The 25,024-nt window shown below is 39.1% G+C and overlaps 1 protein-coding gene across 3 annotated transcripts in view; it reads right to left on the reverse strand.

Annotated features, from left to right (window-relative positions):
- The window catches only part of LOC105704748 (UDP-glucuronosyltransferase 1-6), a 77,242-nt gene extending 52,538 nt beyond the window's left edge, over nucleotides 1–24,704 (reverse strand). Inside the window, exons 1-2 of one of the 3 annotated variants that reach the window (XM_012434164.2) lie at nucleotides 14,705–14,782; nucleotides 12,668–13,529 (exon numbers count right to left, since the gene is read on the reverse strand). In XM_012434164.2, coding sequence (XP_012289587.2) covers nucleotides 12,668–13,528 — 861 coding nt within the window. In that variant the 5' untranslated portion in view covers nucleotide 13,529; nucleotides 14,705–14,782. Of the gene's footprint in view, nucleotides 1–12,667; nucleotides 13,657–14,704; nucleotides 14,783–23,834 lie in introns of those variants that run through there. The other 2 variants (XM_012434165.3, XM_012434163.2) reach the window with 2 other exon arrangements.
- Between the last annotated feature and the right edge of the window lie 320 nt (nucleotides 24,705–25,024).

The following is a 25,024-nucleotide window of genomic DNA, read 5'->3' on the forward strand; positions in this document are numbered from 1 at the left end:
ACTTACAAGAACATACATCAGAATCTCTTGTACATAAAGTTGTACCAAAAAAAAAAAAAAGCAAGACCAAAAAAACCAGTGTAATTCTATTTACATTAAGTACTAAAACAGGTAAAATTCATCTATATTATTTAGAGATGCAAAGTTAGGTGGAAAAATTGTAAAGAAAAGCAAAGAAAGAGGAGGAGGAGGGAGAACATCAAAAAGAATAGCTAGTGGATGCTGGGCTTAATACCTAGGTGATAGGGTGATCTGTGCAGCAAACCACCATGGCACATGTTTAGCTATGCAACAAACCTGTGCATCCTGCAAGTGTGCCCTGGAACTTAAAATAAATGTTGATGAATAAAACACAAAAGAAATAATCATCACAGAAGTCAGAGAAACGATGAAAAGGAAATAGAACAGAGGACAGCCACCCAGGATGGATGTCTGAGTGCTGATAAACTGGAGTGACCCCAGGGGTAGAAAACCTCACACAGAGTATTTTGGGGGTCCCTCAGCTGCGGTGCAAAGTGGAGCACACGCAGATGGCACTTTGTCCACTTGAGCAACTTTGTTTACCTTGGGGGCTGACTAACCATGGATCCTAGGTTTCTGTTGATTCTTACTGCCTATCTGTGAAGAATGAAAGTTCTTTGCCTGACTTGCACAAGCGTTCCATCTCACCAGATTCATACTCTGGCAGCTAGGATTGTAAAACGCCTCCGACCAGAGCTGAGAAGTGCCAGGTCTGAGAATCTTAGTAGAGATTGCCGAGGTGTTTAGGAGTCCTGCCCTGGGATCGGCAACCCAACCCAGGTGCATGGGGCACAGTATTTCTCTCGCAGAGATGGATACCAGTGCACGGCACTCTGCTTCACAGTCACTGCCAATCCTCAGATTCCACAATTCTATGACTTTTCAGGGACAAGGAGGAGTGGGGTGGGGAGTAAAAAACAGACCTACAGTGATGGTCACAGACGCAGTAGAAAAACTGACTCCCCTAGTCTTTTTATCACATACTTTGGTCCACCTCCCATCTCCATTCCTACCCTAAGGTTTGAGAAACACCTAGAAAAAAAAATCCCTGTTTCTACCTCATGTACCCAGCCTATGGTGAAACCTCAGTGGTCATCTGTTCGACCAAGTCTGTGGCTGAAAGACCACGTGAAGTTTGAGTGGTAACTATACCTGGCCTCTGCTCTTATACAATGACCTAAATTAGAAGAATGTTTTTTCAGGGTCACCAGCTTGAACAGTTCAAAAAGGCACTATCTACATAGCACCTGCTACTGAGGCCCACCCCTGAGGTTGTGCAATACAGCTGCCCCCGTTCGGGCCCCACCCCTGAGGTTGTGCAATACAGCTGCCCCGGTTCGGGCCCCACCCCTGAGGTTGTGCAATACAGCTGCCCCGGTTCTGGCCCCACCCCTGAGGTTGTGCAATACAGCTGCCCTGGTTCTCTCACTCTCCCAACTCCTCCTTTACCCCTGTCAGGGACAGTTTTGTGGAGATTCAGCCTGGGCAGACACACCGCATTCTACATTTAGAAGATTCTTGTGCCTTGTTTAATACTTTGCTGTCAGTGTCCAAATTTCCTTTTTTTTTTTTTTTTTTTTTTTTTTTTTTGAGACAGAGTCTAGCTCTGTCACCCAGTCTGGTGTGCAATGGCATAATCTCAGCTCACTGCAACCTCCGCCTCCTGGGTCCAAATGATTCTTACACCTCAGTCTCCTGAGTAGCTGGAACCACAGGCATGCACCACCACACCCAGCTAATTTTTGTCTTTTTAGTAGAGAAGGGGTTTCACCATTTTGGCCAGGACAGTCTTAAACTCCTGCCCTCAAGTGATCTGCCTGCCTCCACTTCCCAAAGTGCTGAGATTACAGGTGTGAGCCACTGTGCCCGGCCTGAAATTCTTAATTTTTGAACACGGGGCATTTTGCACTAGGGTACTCAAATTATGCACTGATCTGTTACCGACCCAACTGCTTAGCATATTAAAAGATACCAATATGCCAGTAAATTTTTTAAGGTGGTTGTGAATATTATCTCACAACTATAATTTGTGAGAAGACCTTTAACTCCCTAGAACTGTCAACTAAGTTTCCTCTCTCTTCAGAGCCTTTCCCAGATCCATAACCATTTCTCTCTCTTACCACAAGCAATATCACCAGCTGCTCTTCATAGTTGAAGGTAATCTCCCCACTCTGATTCTTAAAAAGGTATTTATTACCATTAAATTTGACTCATGTGTGTCTGCTAAAAAATATGTGCAATTTTGAAGGATAAGTTATAAGCCACCTCTGAACACAAGTCTCTGATGAGTATCATTTCAAAGGCACAAAAAAAATTAAAGCAAAACCCCATGTAATAAGACAAAAATTGAGAGAATATGTTGCTAGAAAACTCAGCTTACAAGAAATACTAAGGAAGTTCTTCAGGTTGAAAGCTAGTAACCCCATAGAATAATCTGAATTCATACAGAAAACCAAAAAGCACTGATAATAGTAATAAGTAGTTATAAAAGACAATACCAGTGCATACTTCCCCTTTATTCTCTTAAATGATTTTAAAAGCAATCCTAAAAAGCTATATATATGTATACACACACACACACACACATATATATATACACACACACACATATATATACACACATATATATGTATATAAAAAATTATATTGTTGGGACTATAACATACAGAAGTGAAATATATTTAACAATAATAGCACAAGGGGGGCAGTTGGGAGCAAAGATAAATTGGGCTAAGAAATGATACCATAAGGTAACTCAGGTCCATAAGAACAAAGGAAGAGAACCAGAACTGATTAAAAAAAAGCTTAATATAACAAACTCTATAAATGTATACTTGCTCCTCTTTCTTCTCTCAGATTCTTGAAAGCATGTGCATTTCTATAAAGTAATATTATCACCATGTATTGTTCAGCTTGTAACATATATAGATGCAACATGTATAAGAATAATATCACAGAAAAGGGAGAAAGGAAATCGAGCTATATAGGAATGACATTTCAATACTTAACTGGAATTAAGTTAGCATAAATCTGAAGTAGATACTGGTAAGTTAAAATTATGTGGTAAGCCCTAAAACAACCACTTAGAACACAACTTTTTTAAATAGTGGAAAGAAAAACATTAAAGGATTTTAAATGTTGCACTAGAAACTATTCGCTCAATGCAAAAAAAAAAAAAAAAAGGCAATAAAGGCAGAACAGAGGAACAAATAAATACATGAGAGATATAGAACATAAAAAGTAAAATGGGGCCAGGCACAGTGGCTCATGCCTGTAATCCCAGCACTTTGAAAGGTTGAGGCGAGTGGATCATTTGAGGTCAGGAGTTTGAGACCACCCTGGCCAACATGGCAAAACTCCATCTCTACAAAAATACAAAAATTAGCTAGACATGGTGGAACACGCCTGTAGTCCCAGCTTCTCAGGAGGTTGAGGTGGGAAAATCACTTGAACCCAGGAGGCAAAGGTTGCAGTGGGCCAAGATTGCACCACTGCACTCCAGCCTGGGTGACAGAGTAAGATTCTGTCTCAAAATAAAATAAAATAAAAAGAAATAATGGTAGAAATAAATCCATCTACATCAATAATATTATTAAATGTGAATGGATTAAACAACTAAATTAAAAGGCAGAGATTATCAGACTGGATAAAAACAAGACCTAATCATATCTTGTCTGCAGAAGATACAATTGAGATTTTAAAACACAAAAATTTATATGTAAAACATAAATTTCACAAAGTAAAATGGTGGAAAAACAATATATCATGAAACAGCAACCAAAAGAAATGCAGATTGGTTATACTAATATCAGATAATACAGACTACCTTTTTAATAACGCAGTATCATGAAGCAAGATAATACAGACCTTAAAACAAAAAAATTACTAGCAATAAAGAGGGAAATTGTGTAATGATACGTGTCACTCCACCAGAAAACAAACTAAATGCAAATCAAGAAGGCAGAAAATAATAAAGAATAGAGGGAAAATTAATGACATAGGAATAGAGAAACAATAGAGAAAACCAAAATCAAAGTTGTGTATTTGTAAATATACATAAAATTGATAAACCTTCAGTGAGATCAACAAAGAAAAAAGAGAGAAGACTTAAATTGCTAAAAATCAGAAATGAAAGAGGGAACATTACTACCAATCTTACAGAAACAGAAAATATTATAAGGCCACACTCTGGACCATTTTATGCCAACCAATTAGATAACTTAGATAAAATGGACAAATTCCTAGAAAGCAACAAACTACTGAAATTGAATCAAGAAGAAATACAAAATCTGAATAAAGCTGTAACAGGTAAAAAGGTTAAATTAGTAATTTTAAAATTTCCTTCAAGACAAGTCTAGGCCCAAACAGCTTTACCAGTGAATTCTATCACATACATAAAGCACGAATATCCATTCTTCACAAACTGTTCCCAAAAAATAGAAAAGGAGGGAATATTCCTCAGCATATTCTATAAGGCCAGTAATATTCAGATAGAAAACACAGACAAAGGCTTCACAAGAAAATAAAAATTTCCAATATCTCTTATGGATATGATGCAAAAGTTCTCAGTAAAATGCTGTCAAACCAAATTCAGTAACATGTAAAAAGGATTATACAACACAATCAAGTGGGATTATTCTAGGAATACAGGTTCATTTAGCACCTGAAAATCAATTAATACAATGCACATATCACAAGAATAGGGTATCAAAAATGTTCATTTCAATAGATACAGAAAAAGCATTTGACAAAACTGAACACCTCAGGTATGATAAGAATACTCAACAAGCTAGGAATAGGTGAGAATTTCCTCCATCTGATAATGTGGGGGGCATCTACTCAAAAAACTCCAGTTAACACCTAATGTGCTGAGAGACTGAATGCTTCCCCATCTAAGATCAGGAGCAAGATAAGAATGTCCGCTTTCCACCTCTATTCAACACCATACTAGAGGTTCTGGCCAGGGCAATTAGACAAGCAAAAGAAATAAATGTCATTCATATTAGAAGTAAAGTTATCTCTATTTGTAATGATATGATCTTGTATGTAGAAAATCCTAAGAAATCCACTAAAAAAACTATTAGAACAAATAAACAGGTTCAGAAGTGATGAAGTATAAGATCAATATACAAAACTCAATTGTATTTCTAGACATTTGCAATGAATAATACAAAAGTAGAATTAAGAAAGCAATGCTATTTAAAATAGCATCTAAAAAGAATAAAATACTTAGGAATAGATTTAATTTTTTTAAATGTGAGACTTTACACTGAAAAGTAAAAAATAATGTTGAAAGATTATTAAAGAAGACCTAAGTAAAATGAGAGACATCTCACATTCCTGAATCGGAAGATTTAATCTTGTTAAGTTGGCAATAACCCACAAATTGGTCTGTAGATTCAACACAATTTCTATCAAAATTCCAGGTTGAATTTTTTGTAGAAACTGACAAACTGGTCCAAACATTCATATGGAAATTCAAGGTAACCAGTATGGCCAAAACAATCTTGAAAAGGAGTAACAAAGTTAGAGGATTTGTAATTCCCAATTTCAAACTTACTATAAAGCTATAATAATCAATGTTGGGCACGGTGGTGTATGCCTGTAATCCCAACACTTTGGGAGCCTGAGGTGAGCAGACCACTTGAGGTCAGGAGTATGAGACCAGCCTGGCCAACATAGTGAAAAAAAAAATTATCTGAGTGTGGTGGTGTATTCCTGTAATCCCAGCTACTTGGGAGGCTGAGCCAGGAGAATCACTTCAAACTTGAAGCTGGGAGGCGAAGATTGTGGTGAGCTGAGATTATGCTACTGCACTCCAGCCTGGGTGACAGAGTGAGACTTGATTAAAAATAAACAAAATAACAACAAAAGCTACAGTAATCAAGACACACACTGGCAATTCCTCAAAAGATTAAGTATACAGTTACCATGCAATCCAGCAATTCCTCTACTAAGTATATACCCAAGAGAATTGAAAACACATATCCAAACAAAACTCATACACAAATATGTTCACAGCAGCTTTATTCATAATAGCAAAAAAGTGGAAACAACCCAAATGTCCATCAATTTATAAGTAGATATATGAAGTGTGGTATATGCATAGAACAGAATATTATTTGGCTATATAGTTATTCCACAACATGAATAAACCTTGAAAACTTCAGCTAAAGGGAAAAAGCTACTTATGTATTTTGTGAATGGAATCCATAGAAATAGGCAAATCTATAAGGACAGAAAGTTGATTAATGGTTGCCTGGGGCTAGAGGAAGGAGAGGAAGAAGAATGAGTGAGTGATAATAGATGTAAGGTATCTTTTGGGAGTGTCTGAAACCGTTCTAAAGTTGACTATGGTGATGGTTGTACAAATCTGTGACTATACTAAAAACCATTAAAATGAGTGAATTGTATGTATATGAATTGGATCATAATAAAGTCGTATTTTTATAACCCCTTATTCTCATTCTCCTGGAGTTATCTAAATTACTGATCAGTCAAGTTTCTAGGCTTTTGTATACTCATGTTAAATATTCTTTTTTTTTAACTGAATCATTCTAGCATTCAGCTACTCTTTAGATAATTATCTATTAACGGTAACACTACTGCCAAAATGTTCCGCATGCCTGGAAATTTCCAAGAGAATCAGCCATAAAGACAAACACACGGTTTTGAAAGAGAGGCAGAATGTTAAAGGCATTGTAGACATTGGCCTAAGTCATGTATTTTAAAAAGTGCCTATTAAGAATGACTCGGCATTTTGGGGTTTTGCTCCACTGACTTGCCTAGAATGAACCCACAACTCAACCAAGAAAGGCTGAGATTTCAGCCTGAATGAGCATTCTTTGTAACGATGCCTACCCAGATACAAACAGCTCAGAGGGTGGGCACAGCATCCTTGCTGTCCTTCACACCCCCAGGCCGGGGGCCCTGCTGGGTAGACGCCAGTGGATTCACTTGGAATTGATTTAGATCAGAGTTTCTCGGTTTCAGAACTAGTGATATTTTGAGCCAGAGTAATTCTTTGTTGGGAGTTGGGGGGCAAGTATCTTTAACGCATTGTACAACTTTAAACAGCATCCCTGGCCTCTATCTGTGTCCTAGATAACTGTATCGCCTCTCCAATTGCAACACCAAAAATGCCTTCAGACAAATCTGTCCTGGGGGTAAAATTAGTCCTATTTGAGAGCTACTATTTAGATGATTCCAGAACATGAGAGGGGGAAACTTGGGAACAGAACTAGTCCTGAGGAATTGGGGTCTACCTTTCTGGGGAAATGCTCCGTAAAGAATGCTGCAAGAAAACTACATTCATTGTTTTTATCACCTCTCAGAGAGAAAGTTTTAGCCTGTATTCAGGCCTAGCTAGGCCTGAGCTTGCATTCTATTCCTTTCTGTAGACCAGGCTGGAAAGAGAGGATGTCCTAGAGCCAGAGCTCTGGCCATGACCTGGCTCTGTGGTCTGAATGGCCCTGTCTTTCGGAAGGCTTGAACAGTTCTTTGTATTTCAAGTGGAAGAGACTAGGATTTACCTCTGACCTCCTTTGTTCTAAGAAAAACATTCCAATGACCCTTCTAATAATGAAATGCAAAGCTAAATTCTCTTCTATAAATAGAGATATTTGAAAGCTGGCCATACCAGTAGGAAAAGAGATTAGCCGTGGGACAGATAAAACTCAACGAAATAGCAAATAGGACAGCATAAGAGTGTCCTAGCATCTGGCCTGGATTCAAGCCCCTATAGTAAGAGGAGAAGGGCCTAAAAATAAAGGTTTTCTTTTTTTTTTCATGCAACAGCATGAGAGTTTGGGGAAGAAGTGAGGATGAGAGACAGATAGAAGGTTACAAGGTACCTGCGAGAATCTGGCACAAGCAGAACTGTTTTAGGGCAGGTGATAAGGTGCACAGGGCTGGAGAGGAGGCTGTGGGCAGGGCTGGGATAAGTTGTTTCAGGACATCTGGGACTGCCTGGTGGCTCAGATTCTGATGTTCTCACAGCAGGAATTGCCACCTGGGTGGCCAACGGGCTTCTCCAAGGGTCAGCTTGGACAAAAACCAAGCAGCCCTCTGAGATGGGCCATGACCCTCCTTGGGCAGAGGAGGCAGGTAAGGCTTTGGTCAAAGTCACACCAACATGGGAATAAAAGGGAAACGATCCTGCTTTACTCTTCCACAAGGCGAGGCTGGGAGCCCAGTGGTTACCATGAGAAAGGATATTCTTTCTTTGTGAATCATAGCATTATGTAAAAAATGGTCACCAAGCTATGGTTTTCAAAAGGCTTTACACATTTTCTTTTTAGAAATGTATTTGTTTTATGGTTGGGCCAATAGCTACTATAAAGAATGCTTACTAACCTGATAGGCGAAATTAAATTCCATTGATTATTCATCTGAATTTCTTGGATTATTTCTGAAGTTGTACATATTCTTAAAGTTTTATTGGACACTTGTGTTGTGTTTCCTTTATGTATTGCCTGATTATGTTATTTGCCTAATGAGGAGTGCATTTATAAGCTATAAATCAGGGCTTCATTTTCTATGATCTGTGATATATCTTCTTTTCTTAAATGTATTGCGACAAAGTCACATAAAATTAACCATGTTAAAGTGAACAATTTCATGGCATTTAGCACATTCATGTTTTGCAACCAACACCTCTATCTGGTTCCAGACATTTCCATCTGTCCAGAGACACATTTTTTTCATACTGTTGAAATGGTCTGATTATTAGACAAAATAAATTCTATTCTGATCACTTCAACTTAATTCCTAATAATTAAAAGTGCATGTTGATAATTACATATCATAATACAGAATGTTCTCTAGGGTGACATGCTGGAAACACAGTTGAGATATAAACAAGGTCAAGCACCAGACACAGGGTCACAGGGCTCAAAAAGTACATTCACGATAGCCCAGTTTCTCAATATAACTGAGTACAACTTTTTGCAAAAGTAAGATGATTGGTACCGACATGCAGAAATGATATTTTTTCCTTCTTATGCCAAGTATTTCTTTGCAATAAGAATAAATAGCTTTTATTTACTTTTTTTTCCAATACCCAGACTTCAAGGAGAAGGAATAAATAGCTTTTAATCAATCAATAGTATCAAATCGTTAAATAAATACATAACTTTTGCTTATTAACTTCTTAAATTTTCCTGAAATTAAAAAGGAAATTTAAAAATTACTTGAAACAAATGAAAATGGAAACACAATGTATCAAAATCTATGGGTTATAACCAAACCAGAAATAGGCAAGAAGTTTTTAACAATAAATACCTACATCCAAAAAGTAGAAAGGTTTCAAATAAACCACCTAACAATGCATCTCAAGAGACTAAAAAAGCAAAAGCAAACCAAACTCAAAATTTGTAGAAAGAAAGAAATAATAAAGATCAGAAAGAAATAAATTAAATTTAAACTAATACAAAAGATGAAACAAAAAGTTGGTTTCTAAAAAAGAGATATAATAAACAAAACTGACAAATCTTTAGCTAGACTGAGAAAAAGAGAAAACACTCAGATAAAATCAGAAACGAAAACAGAAATGTAACAACTGACCCCTCAGAAATACAAAGGATCATTAGAGATTATTGTGAACTACTACATGCTAACAAATTAGAAAACCTAGAAGAAATGGATACATTTCCAAACATATACAATCTACCAAGATTGAACCATGAAGAAACAGAAAACCTCAACAAATCAATTTAAGTAACAAGATTGAAGCAGTAATAAAAAGTGTCTCATCGAAGAAAAGCCCAGGACTGGATGAATTCACTGCTAAATTCTACCAACCCATATTTAAAAGAATTCATACCAATTCTACTGAAACTATTTCAGAAAAATGAAAAGGAGAGAATACTTCCAAACTCATCCTATGAGATCAGCGTTACCCGATACCAAAACCAGATAACACATACGCAAAAAGAGGAAACTGCAGGCCAGTATCTCTGATGAACATAGACACAAAAATCTCAACAAAATACCAGCAAACCAAATCCAATAGCACATTAAAAAGATAATTAATCAAGATCAAGTGGGACTCATCTCAGGATGCAAGGATGATCCAACACACAGAAATCAATAAATGTAATACATTTATTGATACATTGATATTAATACATTGATAGAATTTAGGACAAAACTCATATGATCATTGTAGATGCTGAAAAAACATTCAACAAAATTCAACATCCCTTTATAATAAACACTTTAAATAAACAGGCTACAGAAGGAACATACCACAAAAAAATAAAGGCCATAAATGATAAACCCACAGCTAACATCATACTGAAAAAGGTAAAACTGAAAAATGTTCCTCTAAAATCTGGAGTAAGACAAAGATGCCAACTGTCACCACTGTTATTCTTCATAGTACTAGAAGTCCTATCCAAAGCAATTAAGCAAGAGAAAGAAATAAAAGTCATCCAAGTTGGAAAGGAAGAAGTCAAATTATTCTTGTTCTCAGAGTATATAATATATTTAGAAAAATTTAAACACTCCACCAAAAAGCTCTTAGAATTGACAAATTCAGTAAAGTTGCAGAATACAAGATCAACTTACAAAAAGCAGCATTTATAAATGCCACCAAAGAACAAACTGAAAAAAGATATCAATCCTATTTATAAAAGCTATAAAGAATATATAATACCTAGGAATAAATTTAACTAAGGAAGTGAAAGATCTGTACAAGGAAATGAGGATGAAGACCAAATATATACCTCACAATATTACAGTCCTACATTTTCTTTATCCATTCATTTGTTGATGTGTACTTAGGTTGATTCCATATTTTGGCTATTGCGAATAGTGCTATAATAAACAAAGGAGTGCAGATATCTCTTCAATATATTATTTTTTTTTCTTTTGGATATATACCCAGCAATGGGATATATTAGGGCAGTTCTATATCTGCTTTTTTTTAAAGAATCTCCATACTGTTCTTCATAGTGGCTGTACTAGTTTACATCCTTCAAATGTAAATTAGGGACCGCATCCCCACTGTGTGGGACCTGATGCTACCTTCAGGTGGACATTGTCGGAGCCGAATTAGAGGACACCCAGCTGGTATCTGGCAGAATTGCTTGCTTGTTTGGTGTGTGGAGAAAAAGAACCCACACATCTGTTCACAGCAGTCTTCTGTGTTGTTTGTTGTTGAGTGAGAAAACAGGAAAAACCCTTTAAGTTTTTTGTTGGTTTTGTTTTCCACTCACAGATAGTACATATACACAATGGAATATTATTCAGCCATAAAACAGAATGGAGACCTGTCACATGCAGCAACATAAATCATGCCACTGCACTCCAGCCTGGTGACAGAGTAAGATTCCGTCTTAAATTTTTTTTAAAAAAGGGGGGTTGGTTAACGGGCACAAAAATGCTCTTAGATAGAATGAGTAAGTCCAAAGTGCAATAGCACAGTAGGGTGAGCATAGTTAACAAGAATGCACTCTGTAGTTCAAAATAGCTAAAATGAAAAATGGGAACGTTCCCAATATAAGGAAGGAATAAATGTTCAAGGTAATGGATATTCCAATTACCCTGATTTGATCACTGCACATTGCATACGTGTATCAAAATATCACATGAACCCCCAAAATGTGTACAACTATATTATGTCCCAATAAAAAGAATCCTGACATTCTAAGTTTTTATTTCAGGCCCCAGACTCCCTGGAACCAGTTCAGTTATTCCCATATCCTCACCCTTGCCTTTTCACAGTGGCTATTGCCAACTATTCATCTTGTTAATAGAGAAATCAGCAGGTGTAAAGAAGAGAGGTAAGGGTCTTTGGGACATGTTTGAGACTTTCTCTGTGATAAAAAAGAACTGGAAATGAAAATTCTGGCATAAAAGATAGAGGAGGTAGCCTGAAACCTTTCAAAGGTGTAAATATTTAAAATAAAATTTAAAACTCACAGATTTTTATTTTCCAAAGCAACTCTGAGCCCTTTTCCTACCTGTCAGGAGGGCATCTGCAAACACTTGCCTTAGGTCAGAGGCCATCTCCCTTTTGCTGGAAAGGCCAGAGAGTAAATGTGTAGGCTTTGCAGGCCAGATATATCCATGGCACATATTGTTTGTTGTAAAATTGTTTTAAAACTATAAAAACCATTCTTAGCTCTGGGCCATATAAAAACGGTCTCAACAAAAAAGGAAAAAACAAAACAAAACAAACAAACAAAAACAGGCCTTTGGCCAGATTTGGCTCACAGGCTGTAGTTTGCTGGTCTCTGGCTTAAGGTCCGGAGAGAAAGCATGAGACCGAGTTGGGAAAAACGGATTTTAACCTGAACCTGTTCCCTTAGTCAAGCCTTCACCTCTGTTTGGACTGGGACACTTCTAAGGCTCATTCAATGATTATGTGACTGTCCCCAGATTACCTAACTAAGCAAATCTACCATTGCCAAGCATGAGCCCTGTCTTCATCCAAATTGCCTCTGTATCACTTCAGCCTTAGGTCTCTTATGTGTCCCCACTGCTCCAAGTTGAGTATCACCTTCCCACCACCGTTCCTCCAGGAAATCCTCCAAGGGACAGTAGGCTCAAGGAGCCAAATGAGTGAGGGAGGACAGAGCCTGGAAGAACGATGTCTACCTATGAAGAAAAAAGGCAATCCAAAAGAAATTAACCCACCAACCTGAGACAGGTCTTTCTTCTTCTTACAGTTGATGCCTCCAATGAAGACCATGTTGGGCATGACCGGCCTGGGATACTCAAGTACAAAGTCATATCTTAGCAGCCAAATAGAGACCTTCTGATATAAGGTAATTAAGTTCACATCTCTCTTGAGGATAACTGATGCAATATCTTCATACTTTGAAAACAGACAATAAAATAGATAGGGCTCCAACAAATTAACGAGGAAGTTGGCCACTCGTTGGGGAAAATTCATGTGGTCTGAAAACTTTGTGTAGCACCTGGGAATATAGGACACAGGGCTTGGGCTTCTGCTGAATGCATGCTCCAGGGAACATGGAAAACCCCTGAAGAGGTACACAGAGGGTAGGCCTAAGTACTCAGCCAGGATCACCCCACAGGGTAAGGCTGGGTCTGTGAAAAGAGCATCGAATTTGCTCTCCTTGAGGAAGTTCAGGGTGTCCAGGTCCTGCAGGAGGCTCTGGCAGTTGATGAAGTACATGCCAACAACAATCATGTTATTCCTGTACTCAGTCTGGGGAGCAGTCAGGAATGATCGCTCGGCAAAGTGATTGTTTCCAAATGATTGGTAACGGTTCTCCATCTCTTCTTGGTCATACGGCACTGGATAGATCTTTCTTGTGTAGTATTTGGATTCTTTCAAAAGCAAATTGACTTCGGGCACCACCACCACAATGTCATGCCCCCGGTCACTGAGAACCTCAACTATATCCTTCATACTAAGCCAGTGGCTTCCATCCTGAGGGACCACCAGCAGCTTGTCACCTACAACCATGCCCCAAAGTGCTAAGAAGAAAACCCCTGCAGAAACTCTCTGAAGTGCACGAAGAAGGCAGGCCATCCTGGAAAGAGTTAAAGTAACAAGAGTAATAGAGTTTAAATGCTCCAAACCACAGAGCCCCTCGCTATTTTCCCTAAACTAACCACTGCTTTTCACAGGCCCTGTACACCTCTCCTTTGCTCTGAATTTTGCCCTTTAATACGGAAAGAACCCAGATTAATATTTAACCATTTTAAGCACAGTTAATGTGAACCAACTGTACCCTGTATCAGCTTTCACCTGAGATTCTGGGTTTTTCTCATCATCTCCACCAGTCTGCTTCTCCCTCTCTGAAAAGTTATAGCAATACTTTGAAGATAACTTGGAGAGACCCCTGGGGACCTTCTGCCAATTCTCTATCCTGAACTTGCTGGATTTCTCATCATCCATGTTGTTTGTCATGTTCATGATGGGATTTTCTTCCACACAGACCTGTTGTCTAACACCAGCTGGGTATCCTACAATTCAATTTAATTCTGACACTAACCAGAGTTAGCACAGACCTGACAGGTTAAGGGCTGAGTCCTACAAGACTGCTCCCACTTCACACATCGATTGCAAGTAGTAGGTTCTCAGGTAACCCACAACTTCTGTATGACTTGGCAAAAATCAGAGGTTCACACACCCTCTTTCTTGGAGTCAATCATTTGCTACGACAGCTGATAGAACTGGAGAAAACAGTTTACTTACTAGGCTTGGTTTATTACAAAGGATATTGCAAACAACGCAGATGAATAGGCTGAAGAAAAAGTACAATGAACAAGATAGCGGGGTGGGGCCATGGAGCCCCATCTGCCATCTCTGGATGCCCAACCCTCCACACCTTCGGCAACTTGGAAGCTCTCTGAACCCCGTCCTTTGAGTTTTTATGTAGGCTTCCTTACATAGCAGGCATGATTGACTAGATCATTGCCCATCTCTGATAAAATCAATCTTCAGTCCCTCTCTCCTTTTTTTCCCTCTAATCACAAGTGTTTTGTTCCCTGGCAACCAGCCCTCATCCTTAGAGACTTTTCACCTCCTTTACATAAACTTAGGTGGATGGAAAGGGTTCTGTTTTGAATAACAAAAGATTTCCTCTTCACTTTTATCACTGCCACCACTTACAGTTTTAGGAGCTCTGGCCAGGAAACAAAGACAAACATATATATTTCTTATTATATATCACAATATCACAACATTCAAACTGTTACTTGCCTTTAAGAAATTAATATTTGAGAAGTGTAAGTCTAGCCAGTACGTGGTGAGAGTCCTAGAGCAGGAGTCAGAATGCCTGGTACCTGCTTCTGGCCCAGCCTCCCATCATCCAGGAGAGTGACTCCTCTCCTGAGCTTCAGGTTTCTCAACTGAGGCCCAGAAAGGGAAGATCACACTGGCCCTGCCTGCTAATCACACTGCTGAGGGCGGTCCCAGAACAAGACCCATGTAGAGACTAGGCTGTTCCAGTGAGAGGTGGTGCCTAGAAATACTAGAACAGACTCGCCCAGAGCTAGTCACGCACACCTAGCTGGCACGCAAGGTCCTCTTCTCACCCACAAGTTTGGCACTGGAGGTGTTCTGGGGCCCAGAAAGGGAGAAGAAACTGGAGCAACATGATTGGAGGGGCCACTCCAAGCACAGGGCTGGCCCCCCGGGGGAACAAAGCCAGGATGCAAATTCATTGTTCAAGGCATGCAAAGACTCAGCTCAATCCAAGCTGGGAGCAGTTTCCCAAGAGGATTACCAGCTTACAATGCTCAAAGTCATGGGGGTGGCGGCATCTTGCTTTGGCAATAAGATTCCAGGACGGTTGCAAAGGGAACACAGCTCAGGCTGTGTTCATTTAGAACACAACCGTTCTAAATGAACAGTTCATTTAGAGGACGAATGGCTTACGCAAGCATGTAGGAATAGCAGGATCAAGAGATGCTACAAACTTCACATTTTTTATACTAGACCTCTATTCTGCTGTGGACCTTGGTCTGGACACTTCCAAGCACAGCTTTGCTCTGAAAATCCTATGGCTCATCTGTGGGTCCTGTTCTTATTCCCAGAAGTCCCTACAGAACGTAAGTTGGAAGAAAGAGCTACAGAAAAGAAACTAACATCACTCTGCATACCAGCCCCTGAATACGTAACACCTTCTTGCAAATTAAGGAGGTATTAGAAAATATTTTTCTTTTTCTTGTGAGTTTTGACTATACTAAGAATGGTGTGTGTGTCTGCACTGGACACTAGCCAGAGGAATCTGGCATGTCTGTTAGTCACAATCATGACCCCTAAAGAGTAGCTCCACTGGAGACCCAGGCCTTCCCTGGTTGGTGCTATGGAAGTCAAGGTGTCCTCAGGCATCACCTGAGTATCCAGGCAAAGGCAGACTTTTTCTCAGGGCTGCAGACTGAATGACTCAGGCTTAGGACATATAACAGTGGGGTGAAAGAAGTAGATCCTGGGATAAAACAAATCTCTGTGGGCAACGGCAGATTTCCCAAAAAGTAAATGGAGGACATCTGGCATTTTGAGTAGAGGAGAGACCCAAAGATGTGCATAAAGGTAATTTCATGTTGGGAATAGGAAGGTCTGGAAAGGTGGACCCTATGGAGAGGTTTGCTTCTTAGGTGCTCACTTTCAGATCCTTGTACAATCTATGACTCACAAGTAATGGAGCCAGGACCTACCTGCAGGATTTCAAAGGACCTGCAAAATGTTTGAGACTTGAAAAAAGGAATTTGCTGAATCTAGAATACTAAAATGGCAAAATCGAATTTATGAATGTTCTATGAAATGGCTATAAAAACATAACGACACGTCAATGAATCCACCACAGTTTAGCTCACCAAGTTACATAGACAGTATATGTGACATGGGATGCGGGGGCGATTTAATCTATTTGATAGGCTGTGAAGTGGGGCTGCAGAAGTCAGAATGCTCTGGGCTCAGATCTTGGGGCAGGTACAAAATAGTGAGATGGCACAGGAATCCCTTTTAGGGGCTTGTGGGCTCCTCCAAGCATGGAAATGAAGGAAAATCTTGAGGACTTCTGAAGCAAATTCCAGGCACCTACCTGGTCCTGAGAAGTAAGTAAGTCACTTGATAAGCAAGAGGTAATAGTAGCCTAAAACAACAGCCAAGGAAGTTAGAGTCCAGTGATGTTTGCTTCCCTATAGAAACTAAAGGTAGCATCTTAACGTATGTCCCTGAGTTGTTTTTCAGAAACCTGGACCCCCACCAAATGGATCCATTGGCAGGTAGACCTCAGATAAGGAGAACTGAGGACTGAACTCTGACAGCCATTCTTCATTCCATATTTCTTCCTGAAGGGCCTAGAGGAAGTCACACTTATGAATCAGAGCTAACATTCTTTTCTGCTAACCCCAAATTTTAAACCAAGATTCTCTTCCTTAGCTAACTGCAAATCAGAAAATCTCTGAATTCATCCAGGACCTGTAAGCCCTCACTTCTCATGACCAAACCAATGTATAACCTCTGTGTGTTGATTTGCAATTTCTTCTTGTAACTTCTGTTTACCTAAAATTTATCCTTGCCCTTAAAAACCCTTGCTTGCAAGCCAACAGAGAGGTTGGGTCCTAAGTATAGGCCTCCCAATACACCTTCCTTGGTGCTTGCACGTAAATTCCTTCCTTTCTCCCATTGCAAGCCTCAGTGTGGATGTTTGACCTTACTGTGCCAGATGAGTGGACCCCAGTTTAGTTTAGTGTGGTAACAATAGTCAAGTCTGAATCGCCCACAGATGGGATAGGGAAGTGCAGGTAAGTATGGCTTGCCCAGTCAGACAGCTCCAGGGGCACCTGTCCTAGTAGGAGGTAAGGTGTTTATAACTTCCTCTGGGGGCTTGTCACAATGTGAGTTGTGGTTCCAGGAACAGTGGAAGGGGCACAGGCCACAAAGTGAGCCATGACAAAGGGATTATTCAGTAGAGACATAAAGTAGGATTTCCACTTGCCCATGTTTATGAAGAGACCCTGGGATACAGGGATGAAGGAAAGAACATGCTGCGGTTCCAAACATTTGGCTTCATGCTGTACCTGCCATCTTCTCTGCTTGGCACACCATCCCCCCAACTTCTCCCAAGATTGCTACTCCTCACCCTGCAAGACCCCTGATGATCAGCTCTCTTTGCAACCTTTACTTTTCTTTTTCTTTTCAATTTTACTTTAGGTTCTGGGGTGTATGTGCAGGCCATGCAGGGTTGTTCCATAGATGCATACTATATACTGCATTTCTCCCCATGTTATCCCTCCCCACCCTTCCCACCCCCCGCTGTCCCTCCCCTAGCCCCTCACAACTGTCTCCAGTGAGTGATGCTCCTCTCCCTGTATGTTTCACAGTTTGTAACTGATCAATGCCTTCCTCTCCATTAGAATGGCAAAGCTATGTTACTTTGATTATGGTCACATCCCAGTCACACAAAGACTGTCAATAGATAATTGTTCAATGAATGACCTTTAATATTAAGTTTTTTAAAAAAGAGCCAGCTGCATGTTATTCTGTAACACCAACAAAAACAAGACCAACTCATGTCTGCTGAAGGATTAGAGACCATGTGATGTAAATCAAACCCACTCTGGGCACATTTCACTCCGTGTGACATTCCCAAAAGGCCGGAGATAGGACATTTCCCAAGAAGTTTCCTGTCAACACAGGGAGGCAGTCAGGTATAGAGGTAGGCACACTGTCTCTAAAATCAGAACATCAGGGTTTATCGTATACAGATGTTCACAGTAACATTATTTTTCATGGTTGAATAGGGGAAACAATCCAAATTTCCACCAACTGATGAATGGCTAAACAAAATGTGGTAAATCCATACTATGGAATATTCAGTCATAAAAAGGAGTGAAATATGGACAAGCCATGAAATTAAGTGAAAGAAGCCAGTCATAAAGGCTTCCATTTCCATGAAATGCCCAGAATAGGCAAATCCATACAGACAGAAAATAAATTAATGCTGAGGGCTAGTAGAAAGGTGAGAAATGAGGAGTGACTGCCAGTGGGCATGGGGTTTCTTCTTGGAGTGAGGAAAATGATCTGGAATTAGATATTAGTGATAGTTGATTATATCTGAGAACACATGGAAAACCACTGAATTTTATGATACATGAATTACGTATCAATTTTTAAATTTTATTTATTTATTTGAGACAAGGTCTTAGTCTATCACCCAGGCTGGAGTGCAGTGCAATGATCATGGCTCACTGCAGCCTTGATCTCCCAGGCATAGGTGATCCTCTCAACTCAGCCTCCTAAGTAGCTGGGACACCACAGCATGTGCCACCAGGCCCAGCTAATTTTTAAAAAATTAATTGTAGAGACAAAGTCTCCCTATGTTGTCCAGGCTGGTCTCAAACTCCTGGGCTTAAGTGATCTTCCTGCCTTGGCCTCCTAAAGTGCTGAGATGACATGTGTGAGCCACCACACTCAGCCTTCTTTTTTTTTTTTCCACACAGAATGTATGGGTTTGAATCCTGGCTCCCCTACTTACTTGAGACATAACCTTGGGAAAGTCACTCAACCCCTCTGTGCCTCAGTTTCATCATCTGCAAAATAAGTCTACCAATAATGCCAACCTGCATGTAAGTACTTAGGGTAGCACCTGGTACATGGTAAGCCTCCAATATATATTAGTTTTTATTATATTTAATTTGCAAATTCTCCCTAAGGGGACAATCCACTCATCTGAAAGTTAAATTATTCATGGGAAACTTGCATCAAGAAGACAATATTGATATCTCACCATGTTGTTTTAAAGAGAATCTGGATGCGTGGTTAAGATTATTAATCTTGTGGAGGTTGGAAATAATTGTACTGGGAAATGCATATCACCCACCCAATTATGCCTATTGTTGATTCATTGCCACATACCAGGTATCTGCATGCATTACCATATTTACTCTAGATAACACTGAGTTTTTACCCAAGTTTATGCAAGTGTCACAGTTGAAGTACTTATGAAATCGGGCTTGGATGGCTCCAGGGTCCATGTGCTCGAATACTACATTGAATCACCTCCTAAAGTTCTCTAGTGTTGAAACCAAAACTTGGGGTACAACTTCCCTGCCTTGCTAATTAATTACTGACAGCTTCCCTGCATTAGTCAGCCAGTAGGATGCCCTCTCTTGTTGAACCCTCTGGGGCAGGAATCATGCAGAAAAAGTGACAGAAAGGAAAGACATAGGTGGGGAAGGAGATAGAAAGGAGAACTAAAGTAGGGAGGGAAAAGTAACAGAGGAGGTGGACAGAGGAGAGTTGGAGTGTTGCACAAAATAAAGCCAGTGAGGCTAGGGAATGCAAGATTATGGGTGACCTTCATAGCTGGTGGGAGGGTGCAGGCCAGAGGGCACCACAAGAATATCCTGAGTGGGCCAAAGAGGTGGTATATCGTGTTTGATATCACATTATCAAGATAGACTGAAGGAGTGAGAGACAGTCAAGGAAAGCAGCAGTAACTCACACTTGACCTCTGACACCAGGGATTTCAGAAAGCCACAGAAAGTTTAGGCCCTAACGCAGGTGGAGGCTCCACCTGGGCTCACCTGTTCAGAAAGTTTCATAGGAAAGGAAAAAAAGGATGCTTCATGGGAGAGCCTCCATCTCAAGCATGTGCGTGTTTATCTGCACACCTTAATAAGGGCACCCATATGGGTTGTCTTCTCATTCTCTTGATAGTGTCCTTTAATATACAAAAGCTTTTCTGTAAAAACATTTTGATAAAGTCAAATTTAATCTCTTTTTTTTTCTTGTTTTAAATTTTTGTACTTTTAGTACAAGAAAACAACATCTCAGAAACCATTTCCAAATCCAAGGTCACGAACATTTTCCCCAATGTTTTTTTTCTAAGAGTTTTACAGTTTTAGATTTTCTATTTAGGTCTTTGATCCATTTCCAGTAAATTTTTGCATATGATACGAGGTAAGGGTGCTTTCATTCTCTTGCACTTGGATATGCAGTTGTCCCAGCGCCCTCTGTTGAAGACACTATTCTTTGCCATTTCAATGGTCTTGGCACCACGGTAAAAATCAAGGCAAAGGATGTATGGGATTATTTCTGGATTCTAATTCTATTCCATTGATCTACAGGTAAAAGACTTTTTTTGAGACAATCAGGAGAAATTTAATTATGGATTGAAAATGAGATAATATTAAAGAATTATTGATTGTCTTAGGTATTGTGGCTATGAAACACATTTTTCTTATTTTTTATATTTAGTGAAGTATTTCATCATGAGATAACATCCCAAGATTTTCTTTAAAATAAAAACTGGTCAAAATTTTTCTTTAAAATGAAAGAAAAAAACAGAGAAAGATGAAGAAGTACAGCAAGATATTGAAAATTATTTAACCTGAGAATGGCTATATGGGTACACATTATGCTATAGTCTCTCCTTGGTATATGTTTAAAAACTTTGATAATAAAAAGTTGAGATAATCTTGGAGGGAGGCCTTGGGCTTGCCCACTAAAAGTCCAATTTGAATTTGGATCAAAAACAGAATGTGAGAGCAATGAGGAAAGCACAGGTCTTTTCTTGCTGTAGCCACACCCAGCCCCAGTTCTCCAGAGCTGCTCTGGCCCTAGATGGTGTAGACTGAGCCTGAATTCTTTACAGCTGGGCTCAATCATCAATTCTGCTGGAATTCACCAAAAAATCAAGAAAAGTGGGGGTGATTTTCTTTTTTTCTCATTAAAACCATTTTAAGGCCAGGCGTGGTGGCTCATGCCTGTAATCTCAACAGTTTGAAAGGCTGAGGCGGGGCAGATCCCTTGAGGTCAGGAGTCGGAGACCAGCCTGGTAACATGGTGAAGAACTGTTTTAATGTTCACCTGAGTGATGATCTACTATCCTTGTTAAAGTATTTAATTACATCACTCAGTAAGATTTTGTTATAGGAAAACTTCCAGAAAAAAATCTCCTATGTAGGGCCTAAGACACTGCACACAAACACACTTGCACATACAGACATATACATGCACAACCACCACACACATACGTTCTATCATCAAGGAATGCTTTTTCTTCATGAGACAGATGAAATGCAGGCTATGAATCCTGCTGTCCAGTAAGGTACAAAAAAACTGTATGCTTTTCCAAGACACACCCTGCCCATATGAAACAAGGAAGGAACACCATGCAGTGTCCATAGGTCTTTCGATGACAATTCACTTTTGTGGTTGAGCCATATCCAAGGCTCTTTGCCAAAGGGCCCTCTTTATGATCTGAATTCTTCTTTGATAATTATGTTTGCTTTATATTTATAAATATATACATTAATACATAACCTTCCACATCTATAAATCCTATCTCATATATATTCCTTAAAGGTATGTAAATGTATATACTTTATACACCATTGAACATATACACATAATCAAAATACATAAAACTATACACATAGTTCAATGCTTCATATTTTATAGCTCTCTCTATCATACACCATTAAAGGTGGTATAAAATCATATATAGATTTCTGTATCTCTAAAGCCCTTTGGGTGACCCTTTGAGCCACAAGGAACTCAGTGTGGGTTCCGAAATTGGCTGGCCACACCCTTGGCTAGAGGGCGAGGCTGCAGGCAATACCTGAGTGGTGGCTGGTGCTGTAAGTGAGGGAGGATAAGAAGGTGAAGAGACACTTTGACAAGTCTATCCTCTTAGCGTCCTACAACTTGCATCTCCTTGCCTGGTCTTGCCAAGAGCTGAAAGTCATGTTTCATTTGAAAGGCCTACAACGGTAGTCTTCCTGCTTTTTGGAAAAAGCATTATTTCACTTTCCCATGAGTTGGCCAAACAGTCTCTCTTTCACCAAACATCTGCCAATATGTGAGAGAATATGACTGTGTTACAAAGCCTATTGAACCTTATAAGAAGCCAGAACAATAGATAAAAATGTTTACTCCATCCTTAATAAAATAATATACTGAAATTAGACATCAGGTGTTTCACCTGGATTTAGCAACTATGCATTTGCCAAGAATCTTACTCTTGTTATTTGTCAAGATTTTCAATTGCAAGTGACCAAATCCTACTTAAAACTGGCTAGACCAAAAATATTACCCAATAATGTTTTGGAACTATATGTTCCACCAAAATAAGTGGTATAAATAGCAGGGGAGGGAATAATTTGCAGATGATATTGCATACTTAATATATCTTACAGAGAGGTTAGTAATATGGCTACATACAAGATTAATGTGTAAAACTGAAAGCAGTATATTAATTACACATAGTCAATTCAAAAGAGAAATAGAAAAATTGCCCTGCGCATAATGGTTTCAAAAATAATACAATGCAGAAGAGTATTAATAAGAAAAATAAAATACTTTAATAATGTGCAAAATTTTATTTATGGACATAAAACAAAATCTGAATAAATAATGAGGGATGCATATTTTTGAGTAGGAAGATGTAATAGTAAAAGGATGCCAATCTTATTTAAGGATGCCAATCTTACTCATTTAATGAAAACCAAGCAACCATATTCATAGGATGATACCCTACTGAGATAAAAGCAAAAATATGGAAACATATGAATGTAAAGAAAGTATACAAGAATGTTTATTATTGTTCATAAACCCAAAAAGTAAAAAACACATAAATCTCTATCAATATTAATTGGTTGGAAAACTGCATTGCATCCAAAGATATTATGTAATTATTAAAAGAACATGTTAAATCTGTATGCACTGACCTATAAAGATATCCTTAATTTATTGACAAGTGAAAAATCTAATGTAAAAAAAAAGCCAGCATATTAGATTTTATATTAATAAAATAGAAGTGAGAATTTACCCTAAATATATGCATAGACATACTACAATTTCAAAAAAGTTGAAAAGAATGCACACAAAACTGCTAAGAATATCTTCCTCTGGGGGTAGTATAGAATTGGCAAAGAAGGAAAGTTTCATTTCTTACTGTGGTTTTTGATATTTTTCCAAAAAGCATTTAGATTGCAGCCTAGATATGATCTACAATTATATCAATTGTATACCCTTACATATCAACCAGAGCTGCTTTACACAATTTGCTACCCAATAATTAAGTGTACAAAATAATTCCTTAAGTCAGAAAGAAATTCCAAATGGGACAAATGTAAATGACAACTTATAGTTCAGTAAGAAATGGGGAGAAATGCCAGATATAGGTGAAGGGGAGGAAGGCAGCAAATCACACTGCCACGTATGCACCTATGCAACAACCTTGCATGTTTTTCATATGTACCCCAAAACCTAAAATGCAGTAAAAAAAAAAAAAAGTAAAAAAAAAAAAAAAGAAATCTCCCTTTAATGTCCAAAGCAAGATTATTCTTAATGTGCTAAAGGAGAGATGACTTACCATAGGCAATGGCTTTCCATGTTTGCAGTTGATACCACCAATGAAGACCATGTTGGGCATCACAGGTTTGGGATAGTCCAAAACAAAGTCCGTTCGCAACAGCCAAATTGACGTGTGGCTGTAGAGATCATATGCCGTGACAGGTGTCTGGAGAATTTCAGAGGCTATTTCTAAGACATCTTTGAAAACATAGTGGCAAAATAAATGTTCCTCTAAGTGCGCGATATGGTTCCGTACTCTCTCCTTGAAAGTCATGGCATCTGAGAACCCTAAGAAACCTCTGTGGACATAGGAAAGAGGAGCAGGGCACTGTGCACCTTCTTCAAGATAATGGCAAAATATTCCCCTGGCAAAGACCACAGAGGGGAGGGAGAAATATTTGGCAACAATTAAGCCGCAGGCATCAAAAGGATCCAGAAACACCGCATCAAAAGAACTCTCCTTTAAGTATTCTACTAATTTTTTGTCCTTAAACAAACTCTTACAATGTGAAAAAAATAAGTTAAAAATACCACTGGATGAACCTGTTAATAGAGAAAATGCACTTTGTAGTGGTGCTTTCCATTGAGCATTGGCAAAATCAATGAACTCCCGGTCCAGATCCTCCAGAGTGTATGAGGCTGAGTAAGTCTTCACTGTGCAATTCAGTGAGCTTTCCAGTTGCCAACTTACCTCTGGCATAACTACAACCACCTCATGCCCCCTGAGGATAAGTTTCTCTACCACTGACCTCATGGTGAACCAGTGGCTCCCATCCATGGGCACTACCAGCAGCTTCCCTGCCTGGGTAAAGCCACAGGTCAGCAGCAGACACATACATAGGGGAAGGGAACCAGTCCACTCTGCAGGAGCCATCAGAGAACTGCAGCCTAGAGCAAGTCAGCAGCTGGGATTCTAAGCTCCTGTAATATAGTAAGTGGAAGAAGTACAGATAGGACCTGCCCCCACAAGAAGGCGTGTACTCACCTATTCATTAAAAAAAAAAAAAAAATTATACTCACTGCCAATGATTTACTCATAATAACATGTAAGTAGCCTTTGCCGAGATAACTACTTATACATTTTCTAGAAAAGAGTGACTCATCATATTTGCCTTGGGGACAGATCATGCCCGATGCTGCAATGTGAGTTTAGAAACAAAATTAATAAGCAATGCTTTTGGCCTTGATGACATTGAAAGATAAAAAGGA

Source organism: Aotus nancymaae, unplaced genomic scaffold (genome assembly GCF_030222135.1).
Source record: "Aotus nancymaae isolate 86718 unplaced genomic scaffold, 86718_ANA_hifiasm-v0.15.2.pri h1tg000008l, whole genome shotgun sequence".
Lineage (NCBI taxonomy): Eukaryota > Metazoa > Chordata > Mammalia > Primates > Aotidae > Aotus > Aotus nancymaae.